The sequence below is a fragment of the Centrocercus urophasianus genome, unplaced genomic scaffold, assembly GCF_019232065.1.
Source record: "Centrocercus urophasianus isolate 14NV4802_14NV808 unplaced genomic scaffold, USGS_Curo_1.0 seq_28, whole genome shotgun sequence".
In the NCBI taxonomy this organism is placed as follows: Eukaryota; Metazoa; Chordata; class Aves; order Galliformes; family Phasianidae; genus Centrocercus; species Centrocercus urophasianus.
In genome coordinates, this window is record NW_024884844.1 from 3,160,217 (window position 1) to 3,174,826 (window position 14,610).

At 42.7% G+C, this 14,610-nt stretch overlaps 1 protein-coding gene across 4 annotated transcripts in view; it reads left to right on the forward strand.

Moving 5' to 3' along the window:
- The window catches only part of EPB41L5 (erythrocyte membrane protein band 4.1 like 5), a 47,767-nt gene that overhangs the window by 28,567 nt on the left and 4,590 nt on the right, over positions 1–14,610 (forward strand). Inside the window, exons 17-25 of one of the 4 annotated variants that reach the window (XM_042827121.1) lie at positions 5,652–5,818; positions 6,111–6,205; positions 10,008–10,136; positions 10,763–10,824; positions 11,313–11,414; positions 11,821–11,914; positions 12,830–12,907; positions 13,389–13,430; positions 13,879–14,012. In XM_042827121.1, coding sequence (XP_042683055.1) covers positions 5,652–5,818; positions 6,111–6,205; positions 10,008–10,136; positions 10,763–10,824; positions 11,313–11,414; positions 11,821–11,914; positions 12,830–12,907; positions 13,389–13,430; positions 13,879–14,012 — 903 coding nt within the window. Of the gene's footprint in view, positions 1–1,819; positions 3,969–5,651; positions 5,819–6,110; positions 6,206–10,007; positions 10,137–10,762; positions 10,825–11,312; positions 11,415–11,820; positions 11,915–12,829; positions 12,908–13,388; positions 13,431–13,878; positions 14,013–14,610 lie in introns of those variants that run through there. The other 3 variants (XM_042827122.1, XM_042827123.1, XM_042827125.1) reach the window with 3 other exon arrangements.

Consider the following 14,610-nt stretch of genomic DNA (forward strand, 5'->3'; position numbering starts at 1 on the left):
CTTCCTGTCAGAAAAATAGTCTTCTTTTAGAGAGAGCTTGCCAAGTACTGGTGAGAGCACTGAAATATTTCGGACTGGGGATTTTGTTGATGGTTGGATTGAAGGGGTTTAGAAGTGAGGTCTCGACCCTGTGCGTTTCCGTACTTTCCTTGGCAGATGCCCATGCTGGCTGCGTTGCAGATTAGATCCCTTCTTAATGGCAACGTTTCCTTTAATTTGAAATGTTAATGCTGCAGCTGCCAACAGCATTTGTGCCAGATCAGAGAAAGTACTCTGCCAGACAGGAAAGATTCTGATGTTTTTCTTTTCTTTTCTCCGTTCATATAAAATTGTCATCACTGGAAAATGATACTGGTCTGGATGGTCTTAAAATGGCCTGGAATTGGCTGCAAGGCTGCAAAGCCTAAAACATAATGTGTATCTTTCCAACTTTGACCTTTTCTCAAGAATCTATCTGGAGCTAGAATAGATGACAAATGATTACTGACTGCTCATGTATTGTGAATACACAAGGGATTTTTTCCTTCCTAGTGGATGCAGTTTTCTCATAACTGCTTAAGCTGGAGAAACTGGAAGATAATTTAATGAACTGTAGAGGAGTGGTGCATTTGATGTTCATGTGTCATTTCTCCAGAATGTTTTACAAAAACTGAAACTCTGAGTTCTCTGAGTTTACCCGTGGCTGAGCTTTACCCAAATCCTCTCTGTTTTCAAAAGAAGGACTATCGCTGCACGTTAATCATTTACCACTTGTGAATCCCACGTGCTTTTCTGCTTCCCTGCCTTAGCACATGTGATCTCCCAGCACATGCACTGGCTGCTTGGCTGGGCTGGCAGGTCTGGGAACAGGAAAAGATGGAATTTAAACTGAGGGGCTGTCTCAGATGCCCTCTAAATGAAAAACAGCAACGTTTGGGTCACTAAATAGAGAATTTTACATGAAAATGAAGGAGAATTTTGTTTCAGGAATTTCTTGAGTAGTTTGAGAGCTCCCTTTTTTTCAAGCTCTTTTTTGGTACCTGATAGTAACTTTCAGCAATGTGTTCTGAAGCACTGCAGTGAAGGATCCTAGTACAAGATAGACAGCGCTTAGCAGAAACGTTTTTTAAAATGTTCTGAAATTCAGCACTTTGAGTAAATTCTTTATCCCTGCTGCTTTGGAGATGCTTGTGCCCAAAGCCTTATTGCTTCTATCTATTGGCACTTGCATGAAAGTGTTTTTCTGAACAGCTTTCGAAGTGCTGAGCATTCTCTCGTGCTCTAACTAGCTTTTGGAGAGCTCTGTTCCAACTGGAGCAGGCGTGTCACTGCTGTGATTTTGATTTTATGAACTGAGCATTTGTGTACCATTATGCCTTCACATGCAAAACTAGAAAGCAGGGTCTCAGTGCTGGTCTCGGCTGTGCAATTAGAGCTGCCATCTGAACCCTCTCAGCTCCTGAAATGCAGCGTGCTTGTATGCTTGGGAGGCCTCTGTCACATTTGCAGTGGTTCTTGCTCAGCTTTGTGAAGTGCTTTGAAATATGAAGTGATTTTCCTTCTGATAAGTGTAGGCAGTACCTACGGGAGGTAGCTCAACTTCTCGCTTCCAACTTCTGCAAAAAGATGCATGATGCTGAGCAGTGAAAGGCTTTGTTTGACACCGCCTTAATTTGCACATATTCTTGCATGCCTTTGTCCTTCAATATTTACCTTCCAGCAATACCATTTTTCCTTGGCTTTTTCTGTCAGTCTCCTTGCTTTACTCCTGCTGTGCTCTCCTCCCCCCCCCTCCATACCCAGTGACTAATTGTGCCCCTCCCGCTCCCCAATGATCCAGGCCCTTTGACGCTGCCGACCGCCAACGTGGTGGAAGCCTGTGGGACACGCGGGCCCTGCCGAGGACCCACCCTGCAGATGGACAGTACTCTGCTTTTGTTCATGAGCACAATGTGAAGAATGCAGGAATGCATAGCAGTGCTGCCACCTATGCTGTCCAAGCCACCATGACCAGTCTGTGAGATGCCGGCCCTTCGGGAGCTTGAGGCCGCTTGGTAGCAGAGGCTGGAAAGTTGCATTCAGAGCTGTCTGTGATACGAGGCCACCGGTCCCAAAGATGACTAGGAAAGGAAAAAAGCGTTTCTTATGAAGGCTCTGCATATTGTGCTGTTGGTGTTTACTCTTTACAGAAGGATAACAAGTAGGCTGCAGGTCGCCCATCGCTCTTACATCTTACAATATGTATCTCCTTAATTGTGCTAAGATTTTTCTTAATGATAGCAAGAATTTTAGCTGTTTTTAACTCTGCGAGCTGCACACATTAGTAACAACTGCACATGGCAACCGGTGGCTTTTAATGTGCTTTCAAACATCTTGAAGAAATTGATGCAACTGCCCCTTCGTTTGTACCGTGACTATTTAAACATATCTAGGATAGGTGGCTGATCTGAAAACTAACTTTTTTTTTTTTTTGAAGAAGTCCACTGCTGAAACGCATTGTTTGAAAATGACGTAGAATTAATTATTTTAATTTTTTAAGAATAAAATTAGCAGAACTCCTGAAAAGGCATGGAGTAATATTTCTGGGGAGGGGTTCCCCTCTAGGGGATGTCTTAATTGCTTTCCAGGAAACCTTCTGTCATTCTTGCTGCTGTGCTGTGCTGAAACAAAACAGAACTGTTTCCTGCCACTCGCACCAGCCCTGCCAGGTGGTTCACTGGCTTTGCTGGGACGTCAAAGTCTCCACCGTGGTGGTTCTCTCTGTTCTTGTGGCTCTTCAACAACACAGGCTTCTTTACCCTCTCTGTGTTCTCATCTGGTTTCTGAAATAAGTTGCTCTTAAATTGCAGTAATCTTTTTCTGAAAAAAAGAAAAAGGAAAATGACGATGAAGGGCTTGTCAAATTCACTTCTGTTTGTCTTTTAGCATGAAGAAGGTGTTTGAATAATTTTAAAATTGCCAGTTGTTCAGAGTCCAGAAATACAAAAACATTGTTTTCCTGTATCCAACCCTGAAGAACTAAACCAATAAGTGTGAGCTAGCACAGAGCTGCATATTGCCTGAGGTATTTTGGTCTCCTTACCCTTGCACCTGAGGAGACTGCTAATGAAATAGAAGCTCTATCTCTAAACCTGCTGAAGAAATGCAGCCTTTGTACAGAAGATGTGTGGAACCTACAGAGGTGATGACAGCAGCCCGCTGCCCTAATTTTGGCTTTAGATGTACGATGTGGATTTGTTTATTTATGAAGCAAAGCAAACTACTTGGTTTTTTTTCTTCATTATTTATGAAGTTGCATAGCTTATTGTAGTGCAGCATCATAGGCTTCAGGAGCATTAGCCTGGTTTCCAAGATGACAACTCCCAGCAGCAAACTGAGAAATGGTACCCAATGAGCACATGCTGACACCTGCAGTACTTGGCTGCGTTTTTTAATGGAGCAGGTCCTGTGCTTCAGGAGTGGCACAGGTGTCTTTCTAAACAGTATGGTGGTGGCAGAGCTTTGCTTAATATCCATAAGGTTTCTGTGCTTTTACGGAGTGTTGTGCATTTCTGCGTAGGGAAAGGAAATTTCTGTGTTGTAATTCTTCTTATGATTTGAACTGCTGGTATTATTTGTCAGCTTTGCTTCATGTACGCTGGTAGCAGTTGATGCTGCAGACATGAAGCATCATGACGTGAGGGGCCTCAACCAGTGCAATGTTCTTGGGGGATCTCATCCTTTTGATGATCCTTTCTCCTCTCGTATCTGCTTTCTCCCTGTTGTGCTGCAGTACTCAGACAGGCATTACAAAATGACTGGTGCTCTGCACCACCTCCGTTGCATGGAATTCTTAGGAGCCTATGTAGGCATTGTTCTTTCAACACATCGTGTCCTCAGCACCTCTGAATATGCTCCTGGCAAAATCTATGCTGGTTGTCCTGTTAAACATTTGGGTGACTACTTAGAAAAATCTGTCAGAAAATGAGAAAAAAAAGTGTTAGAAAACATTCTCACTTCCGTGTGGTTATTCTCTCTGATGACGAGGTCCAGGATTTGGTCTTGCTTCCTTTGTTGCCTTAATTGGAAGAACATCTATTCCTGCCTTTCAGCTCACTTCTAATAAGTTCTTTCTATCTGTCGTTCTACTCTTGGTAAACAGCCTTGTGCTTCTTCCCATCAGTGACACACACAGAGGCTATACATTTTCTTGCTGAAATGGATGTTTTCCTACTTTGTGCTTTGCTAGCAGCTTTTCCTTCCAGTGCTTCGAGAATCAAGCAAGTGACCTCAGTTTGCCTTGCTGCAATTAATTGCCTGAAGGTGATTCAGACATTCTGAGCACTGAAATGGTGGTATCCTACAGCGTACTCCAGAGGTGTATGTTTAACATTGGACAGATTCTTTTGGGTGCTTCAGCTGAAGGCAGTTTGTTTTCCTGGAGCCTCTAGTGGCAACACTGGACTGCTTCCAAATTCCAGGGGCTGGAGGGAAAGGGGCATAAACCCATTAGTGAGAAGCTGATCTGAGCAGTCCTGCAAGGAGTGTCTGTTCCTGCTCATGGTAAGTTCTGTGGTGGGTACTTGCTTGGTTTCACTGTTCTCCTCTTTGGAACTGGTCCATCAAAATTGATAGATTTTTTGATACCAGTATTACAGAGGTGCTGTATGCAAATGTGATTTTTGACTGAAAGAAGTGACAATCAAACTGCAGTTGTATCCACAGGTTGTCTGTTTAACCATTACATTCCGCAGCAGCTGCTGTGTCTGTATGTGTCAGTTTGCTGTTAAAACAGATTTCTTCAACTTCCAAGAGATGGATGAGATTCCTGGCTGTTGGCACAGCATAAGCATCATAATACAGTTTCTGTTCTTCTTGGTGGTTTTTTTTTGGTTTGTTTTGGACCTTGCTATTTGCATTGTAAATACAGATGGTAGGACAAAATGAAAAGGAGCCATTTCCTTTGGAAAGCAGAGGAGATGAAAGCAAGCAATCCTAAGGGATACAGAGTGGGTGCTATGGTTCCCTTGCATATGGTGACTTCATTTGTGTCTGCCCAAGTTAGTGAAACTGAAACCAGGTGCTTCTGACCAAAGCACAGCATTGGTGCAGGCCTGTGCAGTGGACCCTCCTGCCCACTTCTTTCTACAACAGTTGGAGGAAGCACTGCACCAAGAAATAACATTTTGTGAAGAATATCAGCTGTCTTCCCCTGCACTTTTGTTTTTCTCATTTAAAAATGCTAAAATGTGGTGTGAGTCTGCTAGAAAATCTCCAAACACTTATTTCAAACGAATGCATTTACTAGGTAAGAACTTTCCTCTTTCTTAAAACAACTGGAGTCACTTGCAGAAGGAGAGCTGACATGGTATGTCATGGTGCATCTTTGCCTCCAGAAGGAGTGAGTATGTGCTTTGGGTAGGGCTTAGCTCAATATGCTGGGCTATTCACTTTCCCACAATTAATTGCTGTGTTTATACATTGTGGAGAGGTTTTCACTGCAGCTTCTTTGTTTAAAATCCCTGCAGAGCTGCTAATGTTTACTTCAGACACTTTTTCCGGAATGTGTCTGGTGCCCCAAAAGGAGGTAGAAGAAAAAAGACTGCATGTTAAAGCTTTTTTTTTTTTTTTTTAATGTAGAAAGATTGGTAATGGAATTGTGCCTCTCTATGCCCAACTTTGTGCCTTCACAGCATACCCCTTGTTGATCTCCTCGACAGTGTGGATTTGCCAGAGACCTGTGTGGATGATGCTGTAGGCAGTCCCGTCGTTGCCCTGGTAACAGGAGATTCAAGAGAGGCTGTGGGCTGCCCTCATCTTGGCACTAAGGAAGTTGCAGTTGAAAAAACAGACTCTGACCGTAAGCAAACTTACAGATTTCTTCCTATTATTGTGGTGTGCAGGGTCAGTTAACTGGTGAAATACTTACGAAGCTGCTTCCTTACAAGAATCCAGAAGTGTCCTAGAGAGCTCTCTTACATCACAGGCATAAGGACAGTTTTGCCTGCCAGTGCAATGCAGCCCTCCTACCATATGGAGCAGTGCGTTTAGGAGTTCAGCTGAAGTCCTGTAATAAACATTCAACCTCACAATTAGTGCAAGTTAGCTTCACAGTGACGTTAGTAAAGCTGTTGATTCTCTGTCTTTTTCAGCATTTGAAGATGCATTCCTAAAACTGAAGCAGCTGGAGGCAGAGTGCGGCAGCCCTGTGCCCACTGAGTGTCCCAACATAAACATCAACGTGCAGGTAGGTGGGCACTGTGCCTCGTGGCAGAGTTGCTCCGTTCTGTTCAGATAATGCTGTGCAGCACGGTGTGTTTGCAAGATTTTTAAGAATAGCCATGAGTAATATGTGGGAATAGGAAAGCAGATAGAAATATTTATGTGTAAACCTGTGCGTGATAGGAAGTGAGGTGCATACGATGGGGCAGAGGTGAACCTGCAGATACGTGCACTGCAGCCTGCTGAGATTTTCTAATATTTGCTGGAGCAAAAAGTTCAAACACTTGCAGCAGTTCCTCTGTTGCCTTTATCTGTAGGTTGCCAGCTGTACAGCCTTGTATCATTCACTCTCTTGTTCTGAGGAGGTGAGCTTTTCCCTTAGCGTTTTCCAGTCGCATTCCATAACCCTCCCAGAAGTTTGTTTGGACATTCTGCTCCAAGAGGTGTTCTGGTGGTCAGTTCCTCCTGTCAGTAACTGGTTCTCACCAGCTCTCTGGGCTTGGTGGGAGCAGAGGTTTCCACATGTGTTTACACAGAGGGGAGCGGTGGAGTTTGATTTATTTAGTACTTTGCTCCTTTGGAGCAAGTCGGGCTGCATTTCTGCAGGCAGCTGAGCTGAAATAACAGCTTCAGTTCCCTGACCAGGGAGAAGGCTCTCTTTTCCCTTGCTCCTCATTGCTTTTCCTTCTTTGATTTCCCTCATTCCTTTGTCACCTGCAATAGCTGTTGGATGTTGCAGTGAAGCAATGTATTCTGCAAAGTGACAAAAATCAAAACTTTTTAGAAAGTTTCAAAAGTTTTAAAAACATTTTCAGTTTTAAACTTTTTTACTAGTAGTTTTGTGTGGGTGTGTGAAGTAAATAGGCTCATGAGGGGATCAGAGAGCCATAGTGAAAATAAGCAGTGTTACTAGAAGGGATGGAGAGGACAGGATCCTTCCTTATGGCAGCAGAGAGCTTTGCACCAGGAGTTCGCTGGTTACTGGACAGCTGCACTCATGCAGGATGTTCTTTGCAGTCACGCCTGGGCATGCAGCTACACTTTAGAATATAGAGTGCAGAGGTGCTTAAAATCAACAGATTCTGGTCTGAACATTTTTGAATTTAGATTTAATTTAGTTTTCCCTTCGGGTTTAACAGTGAACAAAGCATATGTTTTAAAGAGGGGAAAAAAAAAAGCAACCTGCTTCCCTATGTTAAGGCTGTAAGTGCTTTACTGCATTTTGTACAGACTAAAATAATCTACAGCATTCGACCTGTTGGCACTGCCCTGTGTTGTGGGGAGGCTCAAGAGCGTTTGTGCCATTTAATGAAATCGGTCAGATTTTCTTGTGGAGAGGCTGCTGTGTGTGTGTGCTGCTGCTCTGTGTGCTTGGTGCTGCAGGCTGCTGTGCTCTGTCCCCTTTAAGGGCTGTTGTAGGGATACTTTGTGTACCTTTCTGCTGGGTGACTGCATTACAAAGATTACCGAGTCTTTAAGAAGATTAGCCTGTAGCCTATAGGTCTTGTTATGCCAAAACGCTGCCTCTGCATAAACTAAAGCAAAGAATACAGCTTAGTGCAGAACACTTTTGCCTGTTGCGCTCTGTGTTAATTCAAACAGAGAACAAAAACCGTCTAGTTGGTTAAATGGAGAGAACAGAGCAAAATTGTATTAGAGCTTCTTAAATCGTGACTGTAATATAGTAAGGAAGATAAGGTTCCTGTGGCAAGCTGATCTTATAGATGCCAATATAGGACAATCACGGCTCTCCAACTGTATGAGGAGCTGAGGGGGTGGGTTATCACAGTCACAGATGTGGGGGGGATATATGGCCCTGATGAGAATGCAGAAACATTGGCTTAGCTGAGAAATAGGTGTCTGGATCAACAGTGTGCAGGTGGAGTCTTTCTTTGGGAAATGAAGCCTTAGCAGCTTTCTAGAAGTATGTGTGAATTTCACCGTGAAAACTGAAAAGACTGTACCCTAAGTGCTTTTCCTCAGGTGGAAAAGATGAAATGGAACTTATCAGTTTGTGATGCAGCTTGCCAGGAGGTGCCTTGAGAATGTTTGTTTAACGAGGTAGACGGATTAGAGACTGTATGCTTCAGGCTGCAAAGGCAAGGAGGTGACAGTAGAACCGAATGAGAACCCCCAGCTGTGTTTGGAGATGAAGGCTGAATGGTTTGGAGCTGTGTCCTGAAAAGAGTGACTAAGACTTAAGCATAACTACTAAAAAGCAACCAAGGATGCAGCTAACTTTCCCTAGCTGCTTTTTGTCTTGCCTTCTTACATTGCTGCTTAGCTCTCTGTATTTTGGCTGAAGGATAAAGAACACACATGGTTCACCCAGTGTATGGAAACAATACACACTTGTAGTAAGCTACAGTATTGACAAACTCCAGCCTTACTGTTTTATATGGACAACTAAATGGTAAGGTTTACATCTTGAGGCCCTCTTACCACTTGCCAAATGCTTTCCCCTTTAGCTACAAGTGCTTTCCGTAGAAAACAGCAAAACAGAAATGGTTAAGAAAAATCTCAGAATCTTCGGTGCTGATAGAAACATTTCCTTGGTGTTACAGAATTTGTATTTGATAACATTAAAGTATTTCTGAATAATGCTCAGCTTTTCGGAGTTGGGCATTTAATTGCTAGCAGGCTGGTGTGACTTAGAGCTAGTTGTGCAGATGGAGGAGAGGGAGAGGAAGTTAGACCACTAATATTTAGTGACTAAATGGTGTTTAAAGCACTGCTCTGCTGATGTTCTCAGTTAAAATAATCAAGTCCGCTGTTCTGCTGCTACTGGAGGAAATGCGTTAGGTGTTCTGCTCTGAGGCTGTTGCATGCAGCATCCAGTGCACGGAGGTGAAGTGTAAGGTTTTAAGGTTTCTCACAGCTTGGTTCCTCAACCGTACAGAAAATAATTCCCTTTTAATTGCTCCAGGTTTGTGCCAATTCCAGTAGTTTCTGTATAATAAGACTTGTGTTCAATAAACCGATGGTCTTTGTGAATTAGGTGAATGTGCATTGTTTAATATTTGCTAGCTGAAGTGGTTTTTAATGCAGCTCATGCAAGTCAGAGTGCAGCAGGGTTGTTGCTGCTCCATTGGGGGTTGCAGGAGCGAGGCATTACGTGGCATATGGGGGAAGGCTGGGCTCTGTCTCCCCCTGCTGAGTCCTACCCTGAGAAGAGAGGTCACCAGGTTTAGTTTCCACTCAGTTAATTAACTTCTGTCACTAATCAAATAGCAATTAGTAGGTGCAATATTTAATGAATTACCATTTTATAATTAAGAAATATAATTCACAGAGTGAAATATACTGTGTTGAAAAGATATTTTTAATTGTCTTCGTCAAGTATCTGACTGCCAGTTTCTTCTCATTAGTGGTGGGAGTGGGAGCTAACACATTAAACTTTGTAATTTATGAGCAGTTTTAGAGCAAAAATCTTCCCATTTTAGTTTTGAGAGTGAATTATTAATTTGCTGTTACGTTGTTCAGTATTATATGATACTGGCTGTATTAATCTCATATCAGTAAGCTCAGCTATGTACATAGAACCCACTGCTGTTCAGTTCTTTCATGCTACTTTCAGCACAGCTCTTTGCTTCTCTACATTTAAGCTTTGTGCTTTTTTCTGTATTCTATTTTTTTTTTTTTTAAACATACTTCTGCTGCTGTGATTTTAGAACTGAGTTCCAAAACAAAGATTTTGCTTTCTCTTTTTAGTATAACCACTACTTTTCTTCTCACTCAGAGCTTTGTTGCTCTTTGGAGATGTTATTTAATTTCAGCCCAGAGTTTTTGTGTGGGAACTGCTTCTGATGAGTATTTTTCATGCCTAGGATGAAGTGGTGAAGCTCACAGATAAATGTCTTAACAATGCAATGGAGAGCCCGATAGCAGCAGCAACATGGCTTCCAGCTGACATGAAAAGCAATATCCTGAAGGCCCAGGTGGAAGCAGGGCACAAGGTAAATACTCAGCTGATGAGAGCTACAGTGTTCTCAGATGGCTTTTTAGAACTGGTTGTGAGGAGCCCCCACGTTCAGGAGGTGTCCGTTTTCCCTGTTTGACTCTGCAATTGTGTGGTGTTGGAGAAGGGGCTTTGAAAATAGGGGTGCTTCAGGAGCTGAGATCTAAAGAGTGGCAGAATAAGGAAGCCTGCCAGCCTTACGCTGTCTCAGGGGTGCAGTTTGCCCAAGGAGGAATTGTCACCCCTTTTGGTGCTGGAGAAAGCCCTGAACAATCTAATGACCTTTGCACTTGGCCATGATTCGAGTGGCAATTGAATCAGGTAACCCCCAAAGGATCCCTTCTAACCAAATATTTGTTCCATAGTTCCGCCACTAAGGCCATGCTTTTGGCACGTTCCACTAAATTCTGTAGCAAATAGTGGTATTTTATTTGGTTACATTAGCAAGTTATCTGCACTGAAATTTTCACAGGGAGTTTGGTGGTTGAGGGCCCTGAGCAGTAAATGAGCAGCACAGATTCATGCTGGGAGGGAGGTGCTCAGCTTTTCTGTGAGTCTCTGAACTGATAGAAAATGGAAACAGGAATCAGATATGCTTGTTTTGTTTTGTTTCTTTTGTCATAGGCTGCAAGAGAAGACAGCCTGACAGGTAACAAGAATTCCAACATTCAGGATGTTGCTTCCAGGTACTGTCTTGGTTTGGAAGAAAAGCACAATGTATTTTCCCAAGTGCAGCACTGAGAACCTGTATTTGTGGAGTCTCAGTGCTCAGTGTCAGTGATTGTTGCATTTTACCATGTAGTAGTGTTGTTTAACATGGTAAGCATGGTGTGTTTTTAGAATGAAAAACACTGAAAACTGTGTTTACAAAGTTTTGATACGTTAACATAATTCAGGTACTCTTACTGTATTCTCCCATACTGGCAGCTGGTTTTCTAGGATTACTGAATCTTATATGAGCTTTAGTTCTAGCAGAGTTCCAGGGGCTGGAAAAGGTACAGCTACTTGTTTTAACTGTGTAATTTTTTGAAGGAGATGAGCGTGTGTCAAATTTCAAAGGGCATGTGGTAATATATGGAACAAAAAGAGTAGCTAGCAATTTGAAAAACATGCTGTAACAGGTAGTCTGTGAAGAGCTTTCAGTGTTTGTTTTTGTTTTGTTGTCACTGTACAGGAACATCCTCCCATCAGGGAAAACCCAGAGCAGTCCCTCAGCAAGCAGTCCAGTATTTCAAAACAACCTGAAAACAACCCCTGCCTCAAACACATTCGTTCCGTAAGTGATTCAGTAGGAAAGTGTTTCTGGGATAAGAGAGCCACACTAAGATTGCCATGAAACCAACTTGAAAAGATGAGGAGCAGTTGCTGAGCAGTTAGGCTGTGTCTAACTAAACAGGTTTACAGATGCTTCTTTAATTAGCATTGCAACAGTTAATCAGTGTAGGCCGTGCCTCGGGGTGAGTATCTTATCAAGTAGTAAGAGATCTCTCTCATCTTTGGAACTGACTGAAATATTTGACATCCTGCTGCCCCTGGCCCTACCTGGGGAGATAAGAGGCTTGCAGGGAAGACTTCAGTTCTGCGTACGTGAGTTAGAAATAAGTGCTGAAAATGCTGCTGATAGCATTGGGTCTTTTTGAACACTGGCTACATCCACTGATGAGAATGTTTTCTCCTTGCAGTAATGCATTAAACGAGGATAATGCTGCCTCTAACCATGAAGAGTTGCTGATTCCAGCTAATCTTGCTCCAGCTGAGGAGGCTGCTGTTTCAAAGGTATCACTACCACCTGTCAGCCTGGAAGGTTTCTGTGTCACACTCTGAGCTACTGATGCCTTCAGGCAACCACAGCAGACCTTACTGCATGCCTGCCATAACACAGTGAATGCCAGTCACTGCTGAATGCCAGACTGCTTTCTGGAGCAGAGGCCTGCTGTATGCATCGCTCTTGAAGTACATTTCTGACTCTTCTGTGTCAGGTTCTGTGCCTGACGCTTATTTTTCTAACTGGTTGGTCATTGGGGCTCTGGGGAAGATGGGTGCAAGGATGGAATTCTGACACATGCAGTTTCCATCGAAATAACGACAGAGGAAAAAGTTTGAATAGTCATGTTTGATTGTTGTATTTTGGTTGCCTTAAGGTTAAGGTAGTTTTTTTATTGGACTCCGTGAAATGCACAAAGCAGTCTTGGTGATGCACTCAGGGGTCAGTTTTCCTTTGTCCCTCTCCAAAACAAAACATGAATCCAACATTGTACTTGGCTGTTGTTTCAGCAGGCTGAGGGGTTAAGCTGGATGACTAAAGCAACACGCCCTTTGTCTGTCATCCCTCTAAACCAGTATTATATAGTTCATTCCACTGAATAATTATCACCCTCATCTTCTGAGTTCAGATGCTCAGCTTGCAGGCCTTGCTGACCTTCTTGTCAAATGGTGCAATACCTCAGCTTTGCACTGGAGAACAGGGCAGTTCTGCAACTTAGTGGCAATGATGTTCTTTCCAGTTTGCTGCTGGGAAACACTGAAATGAAAAGGCTGTTGAAAAAGATGATAGAAAAAGATTTGAGGAAACTGTCCTAATGAATGGCAGCGTTCTTTATGGACACCGTTCTGTAACGTGGGAAGCCACTGTAGTGTTCAGCAAATCTATTTGCTATTGGGAATTGAATTCAAAACTGATTTATTCCATAGAGCGCTCCAGATGACCAGGACGTTTTCCTATCATCATTGACAGAGAATCTAATTGACTTTACAGAAGCAACACCTCGGGTAAATGTATTTCAAAACCAAACTTCTTCCTTCCCAAGTACAATGGCTTTTACTCACAAACTCTGTTTTGGTTTCGGCGTCCGTCCATCATGCTGGATCTGCTGCAGTAGAGTGAACTGGTGATACGTCTGGGGCACCTTTAGACTACTCACAGAAGAGTACTCTCAGTTAATATCATCTGCAAAGCAGAAAATAGCAGTGGGTTTGGGTGCCTTTTGGAAGGGAAAGCTATGCTGAAACTGTTGCCAGTGAGTTTCTGTGAGTGAGCATGTATTGGCTGTGTGGCTGTGAGTTACCTGCTTGTGAGAAGTCACTTCACCTGCAGCTGTTCACTAACATGGTTCAAAGGCTTCTTATATTGTGAGGCAGATTCTGAGTAGCGACTGACAGATACCTGGTGTTGTTTTAGGTGTGCAGTATTATGTCAGATCTGTTCGTTTCTTCCAGCTGTTTCTAATGAGCTTTTCTTTGCTTTCTGTAGGTGTCTTCCCAGCCCACAATAACACCGAGGTGGTTAGTGCCAGTGAGTTGCTGAACCATTACTTAGCAGTTTGAGATGGAGCGTGTAAAATGCAACTTCAGGGGAAAAAAAAAGGGGAAGGGGGGGAAAAGAGAGCTTTGGTCATGAGAGAGAGAGAAGAGAGAGCTTTGGTTTGTTAACAAACAAGAACATGAGTAACATATAATAATTTATACTAATTTGAAAGTCCATACAACAGTGCATCAGACCAAAACTAAAGCAAACCAATTCAAGCTGAGTTAAACTGTAAATGTATTAAAATATATATTTAAAGCTCCATTTTTGCTGTGTTACATTGCATTGGGTAAATGCTGTGAAGTTGAAGAACTTGCATTTAGTTCAAACTTGACGGATCTTAATTCCCTGTGGTAAATAACCACGTTGAATAGTTAGTGTGTCTTCTGCTAGCAGGTTTCTGTTTCAGTTTCCTTTTTCTTTCTCCCCAATTCAGACTGGACTGATGTCCAACGGGCCTTTGGGAAATGATGTTGCCTTATCTCTGAAAGCAGTGAAAGGCAGCGCAGAGGCTCTGTTGTCATCAGCTGGATTGCCACCATGCCAGCAGACAGCTGAAGTCCTTGCAAGGTAAATTCTCAGCACACATTCCAGAAGTACGTGTGTAGGATGGAGGGGAAGTGTGCACTCTTCCTCCTTCCACTTCAGTAGTTACAGTGGTCATTTGGATGCACTGCCTGATTTTGCTTCATTTTCTAAACTGTAGTTCTGTCTCACTTCTCAGCACTTGAAATTTTATAAGTCAGTAGAGCTGCTGATGTGTAGTACGGGTATTTTAGATAAGGGTAAGAGAACTTTTAAATTCAAGTTGCTAGAGGAACAAAGAATACAATCAGCTGAAAATGGATGTAAAGCTGTTGTCATTCTAACCACTGTAAAGTGGATTCGTTCTTTTGAATTATCAGTTTGCTTTGGTTCCTTTATCTGGCTCCCTATCTTTTTAGTACTGGACTAAGATTACAGGACAGATGCATTTTCTGAAAAATCTCTTCCTAGTACTTGCGATTCTTTTTTTTCTTCCAAACTGTAAGGAAGTCAGAGATTAGAGTTTGTAGCAATGTTTTCTCTTGCTATTCCATTCTGCTGTACTGGTGAGGCACAATTAGCTGCAATGACCAGTTCTTTTATTGAACCTCTTAAGAAAGGGAAAGCATTGGTGGGCAGAAAG